The 22,973-nt window shown below is 33.8% G+C and overlaps 3 protein-coding genes across 3 annotated transcripts in view; 1 reads left to right on the forward strand and 2 right to left on the reverse strand.

Annotated features, from left to right (window-relative positions):
* The window catches only part of LOC126707107 (uncharacterized), a 96,722-nt gene extending 95,328 nt beyond the window's left edge, over positions 1-1,394 (forward strand). The window contains exon 2 of the mRNA XM_050406707.1: positions 894-1,394. Within this exon, the coding sequence (XP_050262664.1) occupies positions 894-1,029 (136 nt within the window). The 3' untranslated portion in view covers positions 1,030-1,394. The remainder of the gene's footprint in view (positions 1-893) is intronic.
* On the reverse strand, positions 1,325-8,149 carry LOC126707106 (respiratory burst oxidase homolog protein E). Its single transcript, XM_050406705.1, has 14 exons — positions 7,360-8,149; positions 7,093-7,252; positions 5,955-6,003; positions 5,391-5,504; positions 4,818-5,240; positions 3,850-4,233; positions 3,662-3,757; positions 3,441-3,556; positions 3,176-3,352; positions 2,925-3,078; positions 2,636-2,827; positions 2,394-2,522; positions 2,165-2,243; positions 1,325-1,640 (listed from the first exon to the last, which is right to left on the reverse strand). Exons 1-14 carry the CDS (start codon positions 7,934-7,936, stop codon positions 1,531-1,533), a joined length of 2,760 nt encoding a protein of 919 aa, XP_050262662.1. The 5' UTR covers positions 7,937-8,149; the 3' UTR covers positions 1,325-1,530.
* Positions 8,150-20,306: 12,157 nt separating this feature from the next.
* Positions 20,307-22,935, reverse strand: LOC126707112 (uncharacterized). Its single transcript, XM_050406711.1, has 2 exons — positions 22,821-22,935; positions 20,307-20,797 (listed from the first exon to the last, which is right to left on the reverse strand). The coding sequence occupies exons 1-2, from the start codon at positions 22,933-22,935 to the stop codon at positions 20,307-20,309; spliced, it is 606 nt and encodes a 201-aa protein (XP_050262668.1).
* Between the last annotated feature and the right edge of the window lie 38 nt (positions 22,936-22,973).

A 22,973-nucleotide genomic window follows, 5' to 3' on the forward strand; every position in this document is an offset into this window, starting at 1 on the left:
TGTTAATGATATCTGTTACCAGCTATAATGGTTTTTGGGAATGTGGAAAAGTGTACATCAGATGGAGAGTTTATAGTGGCATTTTGATCTGTTCTATTAAAAGTTTAACTGACCTTCTAAATTAGAATATGGTAACTAATTAGCATGGTTTTCATGAGTTTTAGTAATCTAATTAGTCAATGAAAGGATTCATGGTTTACGGGATTGTTTTGAAATTTGATGGTTTAAGGACTACCATGAGGTGTTTTTGGTGGCTTCTAAGGCCATTAAATATAGCTTTTCATTTTTTTCCCCCTGATATGGCATGGATGCAACCAATAGTGCTTAATTTAATTTCTTTAACAGATGAAATAGTCCACTAATCTTTGGGGCAATTGTACTTCCCAAACTGATTTTACAAGCAGTATAGGAGTTTAGGTTAGCTAGTTTGCAGAATGAATTATACAATTACAATCTTTGGGCTATAGCGCTTGTTGAAAATAACTTTCTCTTGAGTTTTTAGAAACTCTAGGGAAACAAGAGTCTGATCAGCAGTTCCTCATTTATCTTTTCTACCGTACATCGTTGGTGCGATGGTCACTCTATAAGTATAAATGTTTGTGGGATGTAGGGGGAAAGGGCCATAATTCAAGTCTTTAGGAGGGAACTTCACACATATATACACTAAGAATAGGCTAGAGTAGAATTTTTATCATGAATTAAAAAAGAAAAGAGTCTGATCAGCAGGGTAGTGAGTTCAACAAGAAAGCTCCCATAAATTGGAAATTTCTATAATGACCTTGCTTCAGTTGTTTGTCTCTCATTGGGAAATAATTAAATGCAATTATCAAATTCTTTTTCAATCTTTTCAGTTTTCTCCTGTAAAATAACAATTATTGAATGCCTGATTGCAGACAAGTGGTATCGCTGTTGACTTGCTCAAAGCTTTGTGCAATTTCATTTGTTGTTGGAGTTGTGTTTTGTTTCACACTGAAGCGACGTGTCAAACGCTGTGCTTCCAACATTCTCAAGAGGTTGAAAGATAATTGATGCCACCCTGTCCTTTCCATCTTATGCCAATTTCAGTATAATCATTTACAACTAAGTGATTTTACTGATTATTGCTGTTTACCTCAGAAAGAGAGCAATACGATAGTTTCATCACCAAGACAAACAATTAGTCTTGCTTTATCAAAATAGATAAATTATTTACTGATTTTTTTGTTTTTTAAAATTCAGTGGCCAACCCTTATTAGTCTATTGAGAATTCATACCCGACCTTAATTTTTGGGACTAAAATTTCTTGTTAGTTTTAGGGGTTGTGGGTAAAGCAATTTAGAGTCAGTGCAGCTAGAAATTGACAATCTGTATTTCCTCTCATTATATAAAATTCTCATTTGTGTTGGTCTGCACTAGTAATTTTGTAAGATATAGTGCTTGTATTTACATCTTGTGAGCTATTATAATGGATACAAAAATATCTTTTCCTTTAGAATCATTAGAATGGTTACCAAAAAACAAGGTCGGTATTTTGATGGTGATCCCTTTATTTCAGAAATACTCCTTGTGAAACTCGAATCGTGTAGAGGTCTTGTGACTGAGCTCGTGACATAGCTTCTTCAGCTCCTTTGCCAAAACTGGCAACCCACAGTAGAAAACCCCTGCAAATTAACAACCCTTTCCTGTTAAACCATTTCTTCATATCTGGAATATTTTTCATGTTCATATTACCTACATGTCTAAACCATTGTGGATCGGTGAGTCATTTTATCATAATTTTAAAGTTGCCTGTTTAGACCACACAAGCCACCTTCATTGATAAATTAAAAATTAAATAACATCAAATAGAGAACCTACCGCATTCTAGATCATGAAAGTTCTAATCAATTGCTGATTTCTTTAATATATCATCTCTTATTTTTTTCACACATTAAATTGCTTTACACTTTTACTTCTGACCCCTGAATAGAGCTGTACGGTGCAAAACATTTCAAGTAAGTCTGAGCCCAAGTTTTATTGAGAGCTAAGGTGTGTTTATATCTGTTTTGTTAATCTGGCACAGCAGCTGTTAACTCAGATGGTTGCCAGTGAAGTTCTTTTCTTAATGGTGTGAACCTGGTACGCATGCATAGTAGCATATTGCTTTGTTAATAAAAAATTCTGTGATTTGGTAGAGTATCTTTACCTACTGTTGCGTATGGATGCTTTGAAGCTATTTTAGTGCATACTTCTTTCCAATTAGGCCTAGCAAAGTGCGTCCTTACCTGCCAAAAAATAAAATATGACTGTTTTAAGCATAAGAGTGCTTAGGACTTTCTATTGCCCAGTATCTGTCGATTAGCAAAGTGATGGGATGGTAGAGCTATTGGGTGTATGGAAAAACTGTTTGTTATAAAGGTAATGCAATATCTTACTCGGGTGCCGGATAGGATGTCAACGCCATGTTTAGCATGGTTCAGAGCTTGAACCATTGTGATCAGGGTTGATCTCGCATCATGTTCTTCATAAACACTTGTAAGGTAGTTGTGCAGCTCAATTTGACCCTAGGTATATATATATGAGAAGATTAGGATGACACTAATTCTCCTGTTCGTATGTAATAATTCAAAATGCATATATTTCTGATGGGCAAGGACTAAAATTTATTATTCATTACTTTGTGATCCATTTCTGCTACTTGGTCCATGACTCCTTTAAACCATTCAAATGATCCAGGTTCCCTGGTAACCCAGTAGAAATGAGCACTTTTGACCCTCTGCAACTTCTTGTTTCCGCTTCCTGGTGTCACATTTGAAGATGTAAAACTATTCAGGCTGTCATCTGATCTACTCGTTTCTGTGGTTGAATCCTAGGTCAACAGTGGGTCAAAAAATCAAATTCCTGAAGAAAAAAGTGTTGTAAAAATAATGAAAAGAGAAGTGATATGGTTGAGTATGAATTCTTGCCTGATGTTCTTCTGTTGTATTGTTTAGAAGATCTCTAAGGATGCTTATAAAAGGAGTAGCTCCAATTCCAAGTCCTACTAGGAGCAAGACATCATAATTTTTGTAGTCCTGTGCTGGAGCCCCATATGGTCCATCAACTAGCAGTCTTGGTTGGCTGCATCAACATAACATAGTAAGTTGATTTGCCTTTTCACATGTATTCCGCATTACCATTCCAGTCTAAAAGAGTAAAATTAGAATGCAATTCCCACCTCGTCTGATCCTTTTGCTCGAGTAGAGTACTAAGTTTGGCTGGACCAATAATAGATGGTGGTAAATGAGTACCCTCGGCAAAAATTCGCTTCAATTCTTGTGTCCAGTCACCTACTATCCGGATGTGAACACTTAGGTAGTCATCTCCTGGTGCTGAAGTGATGGAAAATGGATGCCTGGAAAGGAAAAGGGATTGATTATCAGAATGGACGGTCTGAGAGTGGTAGCTGAATGTATGTCACTATCAGCACCAATACTACTCACCATTCAAATGGAGAGATTGTTGGGCATTGTAGAAATATGTATTGCCCACTTTCGTACTTAAATCGCTGAGGCTTGGACATGACTAAACTAAAAACATTTCCTGGTAGTACTGAAACCTGCAGTGACCAAGAGGTAGAACTTGTTGAAAACTTCTAGTTTTTTTTTTTCCCCACTTATATTACCCTCTGCTTGAATTCAATTGCTCTTCTTTGTCAATTTACCTTTAATACTTTAACTGAATAATGCCCTGATCTACAAGTTCGCACGCTCCGCTCTGCTATGTAGAGCAACAATGGAACAGAGATGTACATCCATGCCTGTAAAAGTTGGCAAAGCATTCAGTTCCAATACTAGCAATCTTCTTCTGTCATAACTCATAAAAAGATCATTATATTCCTAAGTTTCTTACCGTTTTTTGGTCCCACTTGTGCGCCAAGAACAAGAAAGTTCCATGAACAATTAGCAAAATATAGACAAGACCAAGAAGGTGATGAGAGTACCAGAATGCATTAAACCCCGTCAATCTGTTAAATGGTGCAGGCAGCTTCACCAGATTTCTCCGGAAGCCTCGTGTTGCTAATGTGAAAGAGATAGCCATTAAGACCACCATTGCAATCCCAGTCACCCCTTCAACCCCGCTCAAAAGGCCTTTGTATGTGGGTCTTGTGTTTCCGAAATCGGAAGCTATCAAGGCAAAATCTTCCGGAGATGAGTTTATAATGCGAGGAAAGTCACATGCTAGATGGGTTCCCGCATGAATGAAGATTCCAATGACTATAGCACATGCAATCGTCTGTGAAGTAAAGAGTCAATAACAAACAAAAATGACAAAAATTACTTATATACACTGAGAATTAAGTGGCTTTTGGTAATTAGCTGGTATCATACCCTTTATTGTTTTTTTTTAAGGAGGGAACAGGTTTTAAACATGGAATACTAGAAGTACTAAAATAGTAACATGGCGCAACAATATGGGTACCTTAGCTTGCGTTACACACCTGCCTTTTGAAGCTGGCTCGGATTGATTAAGGCTTTTCCAGTATTTCATATATATATATGCAAATTCTTGCTTTAGTTATTTACAGCTTTTGATTTGGGTAGATAGAAAGATTGAATACTGCTGGTGGTGGATCGAATTAGCCTAAATATAGAAATAGACTAGGTTAATTTCATCATCAAACACATCGATCTCTCTCCCTTACATTTCTCAGAAGGTTTATTAGTAAAGCTAGAATGAATCAATCTCATTGAAAACTCAATCCATTTTTAATCTTTTTATACCTTTTGTTGTGAAGAAATGCATCTATTTGTTTGAGGAAAGTAAGATCATTTTGACATTCTACTGTGTCAGCAGTGATTGCTTTGTAAGTTTTTTACCTTGTGGAAATTAATGTTGTCGTCAAAGGGGATAAAGGACCTGGCTCTTGTGGACCGAAGCCATGTTAGAGTGTTTCGACAAACTGGTAAGAGGATGAGAGCCATGTTGAGTTTCAGAGTCTCTGCAGCCCCTTTTGCAGCTGCCACGCAATAGCCCATGACTTGAAATGCTGCTCTATTTCTATATTGGGTGAATTTCCAGGCGAAAAGGCCAGCCATGACAAAGAACCACAACATCAAAATCCAGCCTCTCTGCCAATTCTCTAGTATGTGACTCCTTAGTGTTCCGGTTACTCTTCGCATCACATTCTTGGGTCTAATGGAACCAAGGTTCTGACTCCAGCCTACACTTGCTGTGCTCAGTGGTCTGCTATAGTTCATGTAATTGTCTCTTTGTAGGAGCAGCGTTTCTAACTGCCATAACTGAGTAAAAGGTACAAATCAGACAGGAGCAGCAAATATGTTAAATTCTTTAAATCATTTAAGAACTCAAATGACTTATTTATAAAGTTGCAGCAATAAATAATCCTATCTAACAGTGGCATGATCGCAAGTTGAGAAGGTTTTATATACCTCAATATATCCTAGATTTTCTGGATCTAGTTCTTCCATTATCAACGAAGCGTAGTCTTCAGCCTGTTCTTTCAACTTGGATAGCTTGTTTGCAGAAGCACTGAGCATTATAAGCTGTAATTAAATGAGAGTAACACCGTAAAGCTTAACATGCTAAAATGTAAAACATGAACTTAACATGCTTTTTTTTTTTTTTTTCCTTTTTAAGGCTTTCATCAACTTTAATTATTAATTATGCGCCACTGAGAACACCACAAATGATGCCATTACTTAAGGGCTATCACTTAAACAAAGAAAAATAAATAAAAGTCAAGTCTTTTAAGAAAAATAAATCTAAGTTTTATCTTAAGTAATTTGCGTTTATTGATATAAATATATATATATATATATATATATATAATTTACATGTTTTATGCCAGTGGGCAGTGAATTGTACAAAGCATATATATATATATATATATATATATCAAATAATTTACATGTTTTATGCCAGTGAATTGTACAAAACCACGTCTATCAGTGTAAGACATAACGCAATCCTTTTACAACTAAAACAGTTCTCACCTCTTGAATCTCCTCCCTTGTAATTCTTCCGTCCTCATTGACATCCGCCCTGAAAAAACGGAAAAACACATTGAAATTTTTTTCTCTTTAATATTAAGTCTTGAGCTCGAATCGATAATGTTAGGAAAGATTTTTTTTTTTTTGAGAAACGTTAGGAACGAATTTGACATGTACACTCTAACAACTTGGATAGAATTGTTTAATATACGTAACATGATAGAGACTATAATTGCCTAACTTATGCAATGCAAGATAGAATTGTTTAATATAAACGTAACATCATTGGTAGATACTATGATTGCCTAACTTTTAAACACTATGATTGCTTAACTTTTGCAATGTAAGTAGAATTATATGAATTTATTTTACCGTCATGTCCAGGTAACATATTGCTTATATTTTGGAGGGCAGCAACATTTCAGATATATCTAACTGTGGGTTTCAGAATTTAACTTCTGCCACAACTGTAGTAAAATTTGGTATTCTCAACACTTTCATCTACTTTCCTTAGCAAAGAAAACCAAAATTTAAATCTTTTTTTGTTATATGTGCAATTATTTAATGAGTACTATTTATTTCACACACACTAGCACTTGCATAAAACACATTTCCCAAAAATAAGGAAAATCACAACTTGAAGTCACGATTTTAAACTTCAAAAGCGTGATTTCAAATCATTGTTTTTTCTTATATTCTGTGAGTATATATATTATGTGTGCGATAGTATGTCTATGATAGCATTTTCCCTTTTAAAAAAATGGAAAATTTTAGTAGAATAATTTATGAATATTTTTAGAAACTTTTATGAAAAAAAAAAAATCGATATTTTTTATCCCATTAAAAAAATGATTATTTTTATAATATCTTATATTTTTCACCAAAGTAGTATGTATATTTTTCTAAAATAATTCATTAGCAAATTAGTACGGATGTTCCTAAAAAAATGATTATGAATTATTTTGGATAATATAACACCATTAAAATTTAATTTACTGTGGTTATATAATAATAATACCCCAATGATTATGAACTCATATGCTTGGAAGTTGAAGTCGGAAGGAAATAGTAATAAAAAAATGGTGCGTATTATTAAAGAATAAAGAGAGAAGAAACGAAACGGAAAAGCGAGCCCACATACATGTCAAAGAAAATCTGAAGTCGCGCGTCAAAACTCTGGTCCGAAATCTGTAACCAGAAATCGCGTAGCTCTTCTTTCGTTATCTTCGCTATCTTCTGTCTCCTCCTCCGTGCCAATGCATCGAATATCCCAACCGCAAACTCTTTCGAGTCAACCATTCCTACCAACAAAATCACACTCTCTTATTTATAAAAACGAGGATTCGATCGAGCATGAAAATAATAAAACAAACAATAAAATTTATTTGATAGCAAAATATATATGTACCTATGCATTCACCGAAATCATCTCGAGAAAGCAAACCGTCTTTAGCGAGTTTACGAAATCTGGACTCAACTTTTCTCCATAAATCTTCAGAATCGGATGCTCTAGTACTCGTACTTTTGCTGATGAATCTAAGTCCTTTGAGAGCTTGCTGCGCGTTCGATCGCGATCGTTGAAGACTCGCTTTGATTCTTCGAGCATCGCGAGCCGACATGATCGTGTTCTCCTCTGCCTCATCTTCCGAAGCAGTTTCCGACGCGTTAGTCGAAGATCTCAGCCACGGGAATTTCCGGCGAATCCTCGACGTAATCGACAGGTTCCTCTCGAGTCGCGGAGGCTGCAATTCGTCTCTCGTCGGAGTTACGCTGCACACGACGACTGAGTCGTCCTCGAGCTCTAGCGTGACTTCAACTAAGTCTTGCGAATTGCTCTGTCGTCCAAGGCCGCTGAGAAATATCGGCAGCATTGCTCCGCCGCCGCCACTGATGATGGAGGAGTCATCGAGATCGTCCTGTAGCTCGAATGACCGGCTGTAATTGGTTCGCTTCGACGACGATCCCGACGACGCCGATAACCTCATTCTCTCTCTATCAGGTAAATCCAAACTCTATTAGCTCCCTTAATTAATACACATTACACAAAGAAAGAGAGAAGGTTTAGAGTCTATGCCTGGTTTGGTCGACAATGAAAAAAACCAACAAAACAAACACCTCTCAACCAATCTCAGCACACGATTTCAACGCCTGATTATAGAGTAGTTACAGATTGATATATATATTTTTTTTTTTAAATAAAAACATTTGCTTCAATAATGGAATATAAACTTAATGTATATAAACTGTGTTTGATATAATGATAGAGTGAGATTTACAGGTTTATAGGGAGAAGATGCTGTGTCTGCTGCTGTGTGTGTTAGAAACAACGGCAAGGATTGTGCCACGTAGACGTAGTGTTTGATTTTGTTTGTTGTTGTTGAAGAATTAAGACAATTTTGTATAAAAACAGAAAAATGGAAATTAAAAAAGGGCGGGTTGTCATTGAATAAAATAAAAGGGTTGGGGGAGTGAGTGAGTAAGTAACAGCTATTTTATAAGCAGAGGTCAAAGGGTAAGGTGAGCCTTAACAATCGTTACTCTATTTAATTTTTTTTCACTTACTGTTCTTATATTCTTTGTATTTGTTTTTTTTCGGGAATAGAATTGCATTTCTTGATGTCACGTTCATATAGCCAATTTTTTTTTGTTTTTACTAATTCAATCATTGTATTTAGCCCTTAATTTCTTATCATAGTTGTAATCATTGCCTTTTTGTTTAGCACATGGAAGTGCCCACCTATAATATTTTGGTACTTAACGCCATTGACTAGGAAATATGAGTACCAACTAGCTAGATAACTTAACAAGAATAAGACAATCTTAATTGTATTTAATATATGTTAGATGAAAACTACGACAGGAGAAAAATTGAGAGATTAACAATAAATTATCTTAATTGTATCCTAATATTATTTTATCTCTAGTTGATGATTAATCAAAATGCACTAGAGAGAGTGTCTGTGTGTGTGGAGAAGTTTCCTTAATTTATTGGCTGCATGATTTTTCTAGCTAGCTAATAGGACTTGACATTTTGGTTAAGGAAGTCACGTGAAAGTTGTCATAACTTGCTTAGGTTGTGCATTGTAAAATCATGTAAGTATTGCTTGGATTTAGGTTCCTTCCTAAACAGTCTTCCCCCTAATTTAACTAAATGCTAGAATGGCCATTGTACTAGGCATCTTTTCGCTATGAAAGTGTTAAGTTAGAAAACTGTACTTGCACTTTTTTTCTTTATGTGAGGCTAGCTTCATAAAGAGAAAAAATATTAAAATAAACTGTAAGGTTATTTTTATTAAGTAACCTTAACAAGTATCACATGATACTGGTTAACATTTCTCATAAAACAATTTGAAAATTTTCAAAGCAATTTATGCTGGAAGGAATTTGGCAAAACAAGGAACTGAACATGCATGTTCAGTTCTTTGTTTTCATCCCCCCACCCCACCCAAAGAAAAAGTACATGAGCAGTAATGATCATCTGTATCTATAGTATAATATTAAATACATATGCAAGAGTTGTAAAATTATGCTATGTTTTTTTATTAAAAAAAAAAAAAAAAAAAAAGATAGAACTTTAATTTACATTATCTGCTCCATGATACCAATTGGTTTTTACGAAATATCATCTGAAAAACAACGGTGAGCTGCTGGTTTTATTTGCGTGTAAATAGGCTCAACCGAAATATTCTTTAACATTTAATTTGGTAGAAACAATACACTTAGATATATAAGATTAATTACAAGATCGATAGTACTGCAAGTTGCTTTTGTTTAAGTAGCGTAAAATTATATAAATAATTAAGCTAATTTAGTCATTGTGGTCGTGTCTTCCACTTCTGCCGCCCATAAGAGGTTGGTGGTGGTAGCTTGTCTCATTAGTCTTTACACCCAAAAAAAAAGAAAAAAAAAGAAAAAGAAAAAAGAAAGATGTGGCTATAGACTATATAGAGTCATAGAACAGGGTTTGGTGTGTATATTATTATCAAGGTCGTCGAGAATCTGGAGAAGCAAGCCACAAGCCACACTGCCATGAGAAAGACTGGTCTGGGTTTTGCACGTACGTTCTTCTAGAATGTACTGCGAGCATAAATGCAGTACATACATTACTGCAATAGATATTTTGGGTAAAGTACTTCCATATCGATCTTTGGGACTCTTTGTCGAAACTTAGGTTGCTCACCAACTTTTGCTTTTTAATCACGGGTTGTGTTAACGAGCACCGTAAGGTGCCCGTTAACGACACACTTTTGAATAATTTTCTGAGTAACTTTTTCAGTTTTTGGCAGTTTTTCAGATTTTGGAAAAAAATTTATCTCTTTTGTCAATTTTTTTGACCACTTTTTTCTCTTTTTTAAGTGAAACACAAAAAAGGAAACGTCGGTGCTTGTTAACATTCCTTGTCTTTCTAAACGTAAAAGCGACGGTTGCCGTGTCTTTCTGGTCTGATCCATGACCCCTTTTTTTTTCTGAAACAGAAGAAACAGAATTTTTAAGGCTGAAGTTTACTTAAGGCTGTAGTTTTTTGCTTCAATTTAGATATGCTTCTTATATGCACAAACGTTTAGATAAATGGATTATCTATTTGGTTTATAATTTGTGCGATGTATAATTTCACTCTTTCCCATCGCCACAACTATCACTTGTTTTGACCATTAATTTCACTTGAAGTTAAAAGCATGATTGTGTGATGTGAAGCTTGTAATTAAGCACAGATGAAGTTCTACCACCGCACATCCTTGATGCAATGATCATTTTACAGGTATAAGTACTTGTGGGGTGTGAGAGATAAGGGTCAGGTTCAAGTCTTCAGGAGGGAGTTTCACACACATATACACTTAAAATAGATTAGAGTAGAATTATATCTTATAAAAATAAAAATAAAATCACAAATGATGTTTTTTATTATTTCTTGAAATATCTATTAGAGATGGCTATAAAAATGGATGGGATCGAATCATGGGTGTCATATCCTTTTCAAAGTGTGAAAATATAAAACAATAGTTTTTAGAAATTTAATATGTATTTATATTAAATAAAATATGTATATATATTTATATATATACTAGTCTTATAGTAATTATTTACTCATATCAACTATCCTTCATTTACAAACAAATGTCAAACTTATTACTTATTAATTTATGTGTATGAATAAATAATGAGAAAAATAATAAGAGTACAACTCCTATAAGCAAGACATGTATAGATATTAGGATGGAAAAAAGTAAAAAACGTCCCACCCGCCTGACTAGCCTTGCCCTACTCATTCCTTTTTGGATTTTTCGCACCTCAAAGAGATGAAAAAGGTAGGGAGAACAATTTATTAAAGATGGATCTTCATCTTTAAGACTTTAACGATACAACAGGAATAAAGATTATAGGAATAGTTTTGCAACTTATGTTACATTTAGTAGAGTAATATTAGTGACATAACATATTTGACAACTTTTTTTTACAATTTATCGAGGTGATAAGAAATAATTATTATGCATTTGAATCTATTATAATTATTAGTTCATTACCATAAGCTTTTCAGCCTCCAATAACAATTTGTGATTTAAACATGTGTGTGACCAAGGTTGGAGCCAAGGAGGTTGGAGGGAACGGGCCCCACCAAAACTTCCCATGCCCGCACTATATATTTTATGCTTTCTATTGTATTCTATACTAGCTCGTAACTCATGCATATACATGAATGCATTTAAAAATAAACACATTTTTTATCATAAAAATATAAATAATTAGTCAAATTATAAGAAAAAATAAACGTAATTAGTTACATTTTAAAATTTTTTCCTAAATTTAATACTACTTATGATCACTTTTTTTCTAATAGAACGTGTGATGATCTTTGTTGTGTGATGATTTTTATTGAGTAGATATATGGTTGGTTTTTTATTTTTATTTTATAATTTATTAATATTAGACTCTTAGTATTTTGCACTCATTAATTCACTTGGCACAAAGATCAAAAAACTTAAGTGGAAACATGGCACAAAATTAGCTCACAATTGAAATCTAATTTAGAATTTAATTGAATTTTCTCTAAGTTTTGGCTTTATATATATGTGTGTGTGTGTGTGTGTGTGCGCGCGCGCGCGCGTGCGCATAGATTTTCCTTGTCTGTCTTTTATATCTCTTTTATATATCAAATTTTATCAAGAAAAATAAAGAAGCAACAGTTTAATTTCAAGAGAAAAAAAGTACAAATATTATCTTTCAAAATTATTATGAGTTTAAATCCTTTATATTGTAACTTATTGTTTTTCATAAAAATATGTTTTTAAGTGATAAAACTTGGAAATAATGATATAATAAATTTCATAAATAAATATTTTTTTAATTTTTTTTATTGGATATTATTTTCTAGGTTAATCTGTAAAGTTTTAGAAACACAAATAGGGTTACTATATAATTTAAAATTTTTATAGTTTAATCAATTTATGAGTTAAAAATTTTATTTTAAAAAAAAAACACTTATCTAATTTGCACTTGAGGTTTATCTAATTACTCAAAAATAGTTACAAGTGAATTATAAGTGAAATTTTGACTACCACATTGGTTATATATATAAATATATATATATATATATATATATATATATAATAAATCAACATAAGACCATTCACATTGGTTTTCCTAAATATTTTTCTCTATATTAGTATGAAAATTTGCTTGTTATTTTCAAAATAGTGACGGTAGAGGGGTGAGCTCCCTTAGAAGGTATTGTCCGCTTTAGATGAAAACCCTCACAGATTTGTCCCACATCAAGGAACTACACCTCCCACCTTCGACTTATAAGCGCTGGGCCTAAGTGAAGGTGTACCATCATGTGTGTGTCTCACATGAGTGGTACACCTTCACTTAGGCCCAGCGCTTATAAGTCGAAAGTGGGAGGTGTCTCTTCTCGATGTGGGATTGAACAAATCTGTGAGGGTCTTCACCCAAAGCAGAAAATACCTTCTAAATGAGAGGTTCGTCCCTCTACAGTGACTAGGGGTGTCCATGGGTCGGACCGGGTCGAGTTTGTGCCCAACCTGGACCCGACCCGAAACTTTCGGGTGGGCAAAAATAGAACTCAAAACTGACCCGAAATGCTAGTCGGATCGGCCGGTTTGGGTCATGTCAGGTTTTCGGGTTCACCGGTCGGTTTCGATTTTTATCGCCGGTGCCGTTATTTTGATCGGACCGTCGAGATTTGGCAAGATCATGACAAGATCTCGCCGGATCTCATCCGATCTAATGGGTTTCAAGTAAAGTTTCGTCAAATAACTTCAAATATTGCCGGATTTTGTATGTTTTCGCTAAAGAACCTTCGAATATCGCCAGAAGTTTCTGGGTTTATGATCAGGTCGGGTTGCTCAGGTTTTGGGAGAGGAAACCGGCCAACTGACCCGAAGGCGTCGGGTTCTGTGGCCGACGACTCGCCACCGACCGTCAGAGTGTCGGTTTGGGCAATTTTTGGTTCGGGCTCAGGCGGGTTGGTCGGGTATACGAGTTGGGTGGACAGTCCTAACAGTGACATTTGATTCTCTATCATATACTCTATTTCATTAAATATTATTTCTTTATTTTTTTTAATTATTTCTTCTGCCTTTCAAAATACCAATTTTTCTCTATTTTGGTTACTGAGACACAAAAAATAATAAAATAAGTATTTGGAAAATGAACGGTGCTTCCCTACATTTAGGGATACACGGTAATAAAATGATATTTTAAGGGATGACTTGGGAAGTCAATGTGCAAGTTTTTTTTGGATTTGGCTCTTATATTTTTTATGGATTTTCCATCATTAAAATATTACCTAATATTAGCATAAATGCATTTTGTTGTGTAAATTGGTCTTAAGTACACAAACCCCTAATGTGTTTGCTTGTGCTCATCTATAATGTGTATAAATTTATATATGTTTGTGGATGTATATATGAAAAACTTATGTATGGTAGTTATAGATTTTACCCCCTTGAAATCAAATCTTGATTCCACCATTACGTTTGACATATATTTTGTAAGGGTATTACATTTTTTATAAGAAAAAAAGTTGGAAGACCATAAAAAATATTGAAAAGCAAGAACTTGGCAAGGAATGGATATACGTGTTAATTGTATGAGTTTGTGGCCATGTTTGCAATGTATATGCCCATCTTATATAAATAATTCAGCAATTAAAAAAAATGGTCATTATAAATAAATTTATTAAAAAATGGGCAACTGAACACAGAGAGATCATTTGGAATCTTGGGACTCTCTCTCTCTCTCCGCCAACCTTGATTGGAATTCATCATCCTCAGTACCCTCCCTGCTTGCAATAACATTTGAAAAAGAGTCTGATTTAACTCCCTAAGATAGCTCTCTTATTAACGTGCATTTTATTATTTAAGAAGTGCTAAAGCTACAGCCATTTATGGCCAGGTATAACAGCACCAATAATGCCAAATTGCAAGGCATAAATTGTTGGCAAAAATGCAATTTACACTTGTTAATTTTGCCCAAAAATATTCATTTTAGTCTTTTAAGTTTGAAGTTGGTTATTTTAGTCTTGTAACTTTATTTCAAAATCATTTTAATCCTTTAAGTTTGAAATTAGTCATTTTTAATCTGATAACTTTACCCAAAAATCATTTTAATTCTTTGATTAGTTGTTTTGAGTGATTTTTAGGCAAAGTTACCCGACTAAGTGAATCCTTGAAATGATAAATGATTTTTGGGCAGCTTGACTAAAATGACCAACTTCAAACTTAAAGAACTAAAATGATTTTTGGGGAGAGGTATTATATTGACCAACTTCAGACTTAAAGAACCAAAATGATTTTTGGGCAAAATTAATAGAGGGTATAGATTGTATGCCTAAATTGTTGCTCTTCTACTAGCAATTCATTTGGTGGATGCCGATGTAGTACGGTCATTTTTACAAAGTGAAAGTGCGGTCAATTTGCTTAAACAAAGAAATCAACATCAATTGTTACTTGAAAAATTCGGGAAGTGAAAGAGTACTAGTAAAATTTTGTTTCTATTAATTAAAACTCCCATTTTAAAAGTCAAAATTAGTCTCATCGATTCTAGGGCGTTTTCTAGAATTTCATGCTAAAAATGAATTAGGGTTTCTATTCATCTAGAGTTTTGTTAACATTTTTGTATATAAATTGGAGGTTGTGGTTCATAAAGCATTAAGTTATTTCATTGGAGGTTGCATACTTAAAAAAAGGAGATGATTTAACGGAATTAAACGAAATACCTAAATTGAATAAATTAGAAATTTAGAGGATTCAATTAAACGAAAATAAAGTTAGAGTAAATTTTAGTCAAACTTAGCGCAATTTGCATTTTAGCCTTTATTTATTTATTTGACATTTTCACTACTCTATGTACCTGTACTAACAGCTTTGTTAATCTTCTTGTTATTTTTATGGGCAGAAATGAAGTGAATTGGATTGGGTTTGAATCAAGTTGGTTTCAGTTTGGTTTGGAAACTTCTCATCCTAAGCCAAATTCACTTATGATCATGTTAAAAGCAAATTAAGTTAATCGGCCTAAGTTCTTTTGAACTCAAGTAAAGCAGCCAACCTAATCATTTTAAGTATTTTATTTTTTACTACCGCGCATCCTTAGTGCAATAGTTGCTCGATAAATATAAGTGTTGGTGAGGTGTAAGGGACAACGGCCAGGGTTCAAATCTTCCGGAGGGAGCTTTACACACACACACACACACACACACACACACACATATATATATATATATATATATATATATATATATATTTTTTTTTTTTTTTGAGAATCAATAAACAGTGCTTTATATTAAAGAAGGCCAAAGAAATCAGCCTGTAAAACAGATGAACTATCTGGTGGTACATCTTCCATCCAGACATTAGATTGAGCTAGAGTTGAATTTCTATCCTGTATTAAAAAAAAAAAAGTATTATATTTTTTTGGATAAAAAATCTTTTTTTTTTTTTAATTATTGAAACAGATAAAAGATCACATTAAGCAATTGCTTTAACCAATAAGTTAATATTATATAGTTGTGATGTATTGACCAATAAATTAATCATATAATCATATAATATAATACTTCTAATAAATTAGATAACCACAGAACCACTATAAAAGGGTTTAACCTTTATAGTAGTAGTCTGGGGGTAGTAGTAGTCTAGGGTTATATATAAAAATTGAAACTCTAACACACACAACCAATGTGAAATAAACATCCTTTTTTTTATAGGAAACAGTAATACTTATTAGAATACACAAACACAAAAGTAGTATATAAAGTTTTTTAAACAGACTTATAATATATTATAAGCTTATTTAAAAAACTCTATATACTACTTTCATGTTTGTGTAATCTAATAAGTATTACTTTTTCCTTTAAAAAAAAAAAAAAAATTCACTTCTTAATAACTGATTTTTTAAACAGGCTTATAATATATTATAAGCATATTTAAAAAACTCTATATACTACTTTCGTGTTTGTGTGTTCTAATAAGTATTACTTTTTCTTAAAAAAAAAAAATATTGTCACTTCTTAATAACTGGGTCAAAGCATTTATAAATATATATATTAGTTAATTCTTGCATCATTGTCAAAATTGTTAGCCATGCCACCACATGACGCTAATTTGCTTAATTAAGTCGAACTTAATTAATTAGAAGTCTTTTAGATTGGGTAAAGTTTGGATTTTATAAAGTTTAGATTTGAAAGTTGGAATCCCTTGCTATATATGATTTGTTACTGAATACACCGACTTCCATGTCAGTGTTTGTTTTCTGAAAGTAATGGCTGACGAAGTGACGATACTTTGTCACTTCGTCTTTATGCATATAAATGTTACATATTAAACAAAGTTTATATAGAGATGTAGAATTTGACAGGTTAAACCCAACTACTTACTTTTGACTCAAAGAGGAAAAAACAGTAAATGAGCTTTTACTTACTATTTTTTTTTTCTTGTCCTATTTTGTGTTTGTGCCAGAAAAAGATATAATATGGCTTAAAAACTTCTTTTTTGTTTGTTTCTCTTTTTCTTTGCGAGGGGGTTGTTCTATTTTTCTTTTCGTTTTTCTTTTTTTTTTTCGAATTTTATTAAAAGTAGTACAATCCAATAAAGTAATGAATTTTTTTTTAACAAGGTTTCCCTTCAAATTTAATCGTTGGATTACATGTTTCTTATGTTTCTTAAAATGCATGTCAATTTTCATTTCAAACCGGATGTTATTTACTATTCAATCAATAAAATTATTTTTTATGCATAATTTTAGACCACAAAAATTTGAAATTTAAATATTTAATTGATGACATAGCAATTAATATTTGATTTTCTTGAAATTTTGCAAGCATGGAGGATATAATAAGAACATATAATCCAACAATTAGATTTTCAAAATTCACATCCAATAAAATATATATGAGCAGTTTAAAATGTTTTTTTTTTTTGCAAATTTTTTTAAAGGCAAATTACAACTTACCCACATGTAGTTTGGCCGAAATTTAAATTGCCTACTTGTAGTTTGAAATTTGACATTTTACCCATCTAAGATTAGTTCTATTAGATTTCCTTAACCCATCTCTGTTAAAAACATGGCTAAATATATGATTTTGTTTCACTTTATGTTTCTCTCTTCCAAAAATGCAAAAAACATAAAAATACAATATCAAATTAGATAAAAAGAATCTAGCGGAACACTTACATCATGAGATTTTAAACTACAAGTAGACAACTTAAATTTTAGCCAATCCACAGGTGAGTAAGTTGTAATTTCCCCACTTTTTTATTTTTTTGGTGGAAAATGGTTTTTTTTTTTTTTGGGAGAAAAGGGGGTGTTTAATGGTTATTACTTATTACTTTATTAAGGGGAAGGAGGATGCGAAAAACAAAACAATCAAAATCAATCTTACTGTGGTTTCTTTTAGGGTCTAGGTTTGTACTTCTGCATTGTACTAAAAATGTACTGAGAGACAAAGAAGCAAGATTTCTTGAGCGGCACTTTGCGATTAAGGTGAAATCTACAAATCAACTGAAAAGAGAAAGGACAAATATTTGTTGAAGTGAACCACTTTAGATAGTGATACTAATTTGTGGGGTGAAACATAATTCCAAGCATATCTTTTGATGACAGCGAAACAAAATCCATAAAGATGAGAGGATAGTCGCCCATTTGGTAAAGGAAATACTTCATAATCAAGCAAAGTAAATGAGACGTCTTCGAGAATTATTAGTAGGTCTTTATTTATTTCATCTCATCTACTTGTGTTTCCATATTTCAATTTCATATTTTGCCAATTAATGAAGCAACCAAATTTTCGGTTTTGCTTCATTCCAAAATTATATGCATGCAAATACGTGTGTAAGTTAATGCTCTACATTCTCTACATTGTCAAATATCAAAGAGATGATATAAAAAAACATGTAGTAGTAGTAAACAGAAAAGTGGAGATTGTAATCTTTCATTTCACCATTATGACAATTATTGTTTTCTTCTCATTTTGTAATTTTATTGCTTGGGAATAATTATAATTTCTCCTTTTTAGGGGGACATTAAGAAGTTTAAATTAAATAAAATTTAATACCAAAAAAAAAAAACTTGAATATATCGAGTCATAAAATAAACGCAAATATATGAAATTTTACAACTTCTACAAGTTTTCATATTTTTAAATCATTACATAATAGTTTATTATCAGTTTTTATTATATATTGTCAATGTGGCTAGGTGTGACCATTTTATTTTGTTAAGTTTGTATAACATTTATTTACTTTTATGCAGTTGTCATTATTTTTATAGAAATATTTTAAATTAAAATGACAAAATGAACGACTTCAAGAAAAAAAATTTAGATAAAAAATAATTTTTTATTCGAAATTTTAGTTAAATCAATTTGATTTCACATCTAGGATTGAAAAAACTGATTTCACATCTATAATTTACTTGGTTTAAGAACTTTACTTGAAAATAGAAACTTGATAAAGTGGAGCATTGTTGGGCTAGTATGTGGCACTTGATCATAGAATTGCAAAAAGCAGTGTAGATTCTTCCATTTTGATTTTTTTTTTTTTTTTTTTTTTTGGCTTTTTTAGATAAAAAATAGAACTTCAATTTTGTTAAATTTTAAATGTTTGTAGTTCTTGGAACAGAACAGTACAGGCAGGGTTCACTTCACATGGTGTAGATAAGATTTGGGTAGAGGAAGCCCCTACTCCCATAGCCACGTTGTTGCAAATGATGTACATAACTTTGACGGGCTTTCTTACTCAAAAAAATAAAAATAATGATACTTTTTTTTTTGACTGGTCTCTATTAATTAAGCATGCGTTCGGATTGTGTTGGGATGAAAAAATGTTCCGTTTTACTAAAAAAATGGTGGGTCTCACGATACTGTTCATGTAATTTTTTGATATTATTCATAAACGTCATAGCATTTTTTAGTATTATTTATGGGTCCTACTGTACTATTTCAACTTACTTTTACCTTTGACTATAATACTTTTAGTAATAAATTTTTAGTTTTAGCAAAATAAACAATTTCCAAACACACCCTAAAAAAGAATAGTGCGTTTTGGACATATCTAAAGTCTAAACAACAAAAAGGCCCTTTATGTGAATTGAATGTGATATTTTGAGATTGACACCAATTAGATAATAAAACTGTAAAAGTCTTGGAAGATAAACATAGCTTGTTGAAAATGATATTGCTTTTTTAGATCTTTTACACTAAAATATAAATAGGCTTTCATGTGAAAAGTCTTCTTTTTTTTTCTTTTTCTTTTTTATAGTCAATATCAAACTACTTCATTAATTGGGGATTAAACCTGAAAATGATACATCAACACAAACTGGTGCGGACACCACATGATGGCACATCTGTGGAGATTATCTTTATCATTTATGTTATCTTTATTTGGGTTTATCTTTAGTATTAGATTAGTATTTGAGATTGTTTAGGATTTGTTTAGGAGAGTTTATCTTTATCATTATGATTCCTGGAAGCTGTATATAAAGCTCCAGACGGTTCCTTTTGTATTTTACAGATTATTATTATTATTATTGAGATTATTTTCATTGATTTGTTTGGTGGTGATTCCAAACACCTTAGGTGAGAAGCCTAAGGTTTTACGGTAGGCCTAATCTAGGTGAGAAGCCTAGGTTGTCCTGCATCACAAACCTGATCATAGATCATTGGGGGAGTATCTTCCACCCAAATAACACTATCCGTTACATTACAAGCATACATGGCCAATAAGTGGGCCGCAACATTACCATTTCTGTTAATATGATTTACTTTCCAGGCATGAATATCTTGTAACATTTCTTCGTTCCTTCAATGATCTTCTGGATTGAACTTGGTGTAGTGTCAAACTAGGCTAGAGCAGACATGACTACCTTCACGTCTCCTTCAATTACTACATCCTTCAAGCCCAGGTCTTTCGCCAAGCAGATTCCTTCATCCGTCGCCTTAGCTACCACCTCTAGAGCTCCCAAATGCAAAGAGAGCTTTTTACTCATCACTCCCATCAGACTACCCTCCTCATTTCTAATAATAACGCCCACCCCACAATTGCCAGCATCCTTAAAAACTGCTCCGTCAACATTGATTTTGTACCAACCAAACTCTGGAGGGCGCCATTGTGCTACAGCTTTAGGCCTTGGCCGAGACGTGTGATTAGTCGAGGTTATCCCCTGCCTAAATTCTTCAACAAATCTGTTAGTATCACTAACAATGGTTTTTGCAGTCTTGCATTTCCCCTCATGCCTGAGATGGTTACGGTTGTTCCAAATGTTCCATGCCAAGAACGCAAACACATTCCAATCAATATTCGGTGCCTCCTCTCTGAGCTTCCAGTAAACTTCTATGAAGTCACGTTAGGTGTTGTTCCATCTAGGGAATTTGATGCTTGATTCCTTCCATATCTCAAACGCCAACCTGCAATCCCATAGGGCGTGGGCTGAAGATTCTTTTTCACCACAAGCTGCACACCTATCCTCAACCGTGACTTTTCTTCTAGCCAAGCAGTGGTTTGTCGGTAGTTTATCTCTACAAGCTCACCACAGGAAATGCTTGATTTTATTTGGGCATTCAAGATTCCATATAGACTTCCAGAAGTTTGTCATTTTTGAAGCGTCTGAACAGTCCCCACCATTCATGGTCCCTTTCTTTTCCTTCAACTCATTGATAGCCATACCATATGCACTCCTCACTGTAAACTTTCCATTCTATATTCTAGAATCATCAGGGAGGCTCGGGCTAATTGGAATTTTGAGGATAACCTCTGCTTCATGAGGAAGGAAAACATTTCTCACCTTTTCGCAGCCCTATGTGCCATTCTCTCGATCTAGCAAGCTCTCCACCCTTTCTCCCTCTAACTGTTGGCTTCTTGGATTGATTACTCAAAAGGACTCCGGGGTTGGCTGCCATCTATCTCTCCAAATGTCCACACTTCTGCCATTGCCGATGCACCATCTCATTCCTCTCTCCAGGATGCTTCTGGCTTCCAATAAACTTCTCCAAGTGTAAGATGGCTTCTTTCCTAGTTGAGCTTCCAAGAAGCTAGTACTTCCGAAGTATGTTGCTTTTAGCACTTTATGAAGAAGAGAAGATGGATTTTGGATGATCCACCACCCCTGTTTGTCTAGTAATGCTAAATTGAAGGTATTTAAAGCCTAATCTGCCCTATAACTTCCTTTGACACAGCTTATCCCAAGAAATCCATGCCATTTTCCTCTCGTTTTCCTTTTGACCCCACCAAAAGTTTCTTACCATAGAATTCAATTCCATGCATAACGAGTCCGGAAGCTTAAAGCAAGACATAGTATAGGTCGAGGTGGCTTGAGCCACCACCTTAATAAGTATCTCCCTACCCGCCCTTGAAAGAAGCTTACCCTTCCACCCCGCAATCCGTCTTCCCACGTTGTCTTTAATTCAGTTGAAGGCCTTCTTTTTTCCTTTTCCAATTAGCGGAGGCAAACCAAGGTATTTTTCATGTTGCTTGATTATCTGGGCCCCAAATAGATTCTTCACATCTTCCTGGACTTCCTTTGGTGTGTTCCTACTAAAAAAGAGGGAAGTCTTCTCTTTATTTAATTTCTGACCCGACCCCCATTCATACTCTTTTAAAATCTAGCTTACCCGAATGGCCTCATCCACGGTTGCTCTACAAAAAATAATGTTGTCGTTCGCGAAGAATAAATGTGATATTTCAGGAGCCCTTCTACACACTGATACCCCATTAATTCGACCCAATCTCACTTCCCTTTGGAACATAGCTGAGAGACCCTCAACGCACAAAAGGAATAAATATGGGGAAATAGGATTGCCTAGACAAAGACCCCTTGTCGGGGAGATTTTTCCTTTTGGTTCACCATTAATAAGAACCGAATACAACACAGTTTTTACACACATCATAGTGAGCTGAATCCACCTCTCTTGGAATCCCATTTTCCTCATCATCTCCCCTAAGTACCTCCACTCCACCCTATCATACGCCTTACTCATGTTGAGTTTAACTACCATCAGCCCTTTCTTCCCTTTTTTCCTCATATTAATACAATGCATTATCTCAAATGCAACAAATACATTGTCTGTTATTTGTCTTCTAGGAACAAATGCACTTTGAGCTTCACTTATCACCTCTGGCAGAATTTTCTTCAGCTTATTTGCTAGGACCTTGGACATGATTTTATATAATACATTGCATAAGCTGATTAGGCGAAATTCAGTAACCTTCCGCAGACACTTCACTTTTGGGATTAGACAGATATAAGTCTCATTAAGGGCATAAGGCATTATACCAGAATTTAGAGATTGCATGATGCAACTAATTACATTAGGTCCAACAACATCCTAATATTTTTGATAAAAGATAGGAGGCATACCATCCGGGCCAGGAGATTTTGTAGGATGCATTTCATTTAGTGCAAATCTGATCTCCTCCTCTCGAAATTCCTCCAGCAACTTCTCATTCATTTTCAGTGGAATGCGAACATCCATGGCTTCCACCTTGACTTCATGGTCACTTGACTACTCTG

The sequence above is a fragment of the Quercus robur genome, chromosome 11 (assembly GCF_932294415.1).
Source record: "Quercus robur chromosome 11, dhQueRobu3.1, whole genome shotgun sequence".
Lineage (NCBI taxonomy): Eukaryota > Viridiplantae > Streptophyta > Magnoliopsida > Fagales > Fagaceae > Quercus > Quercus robur.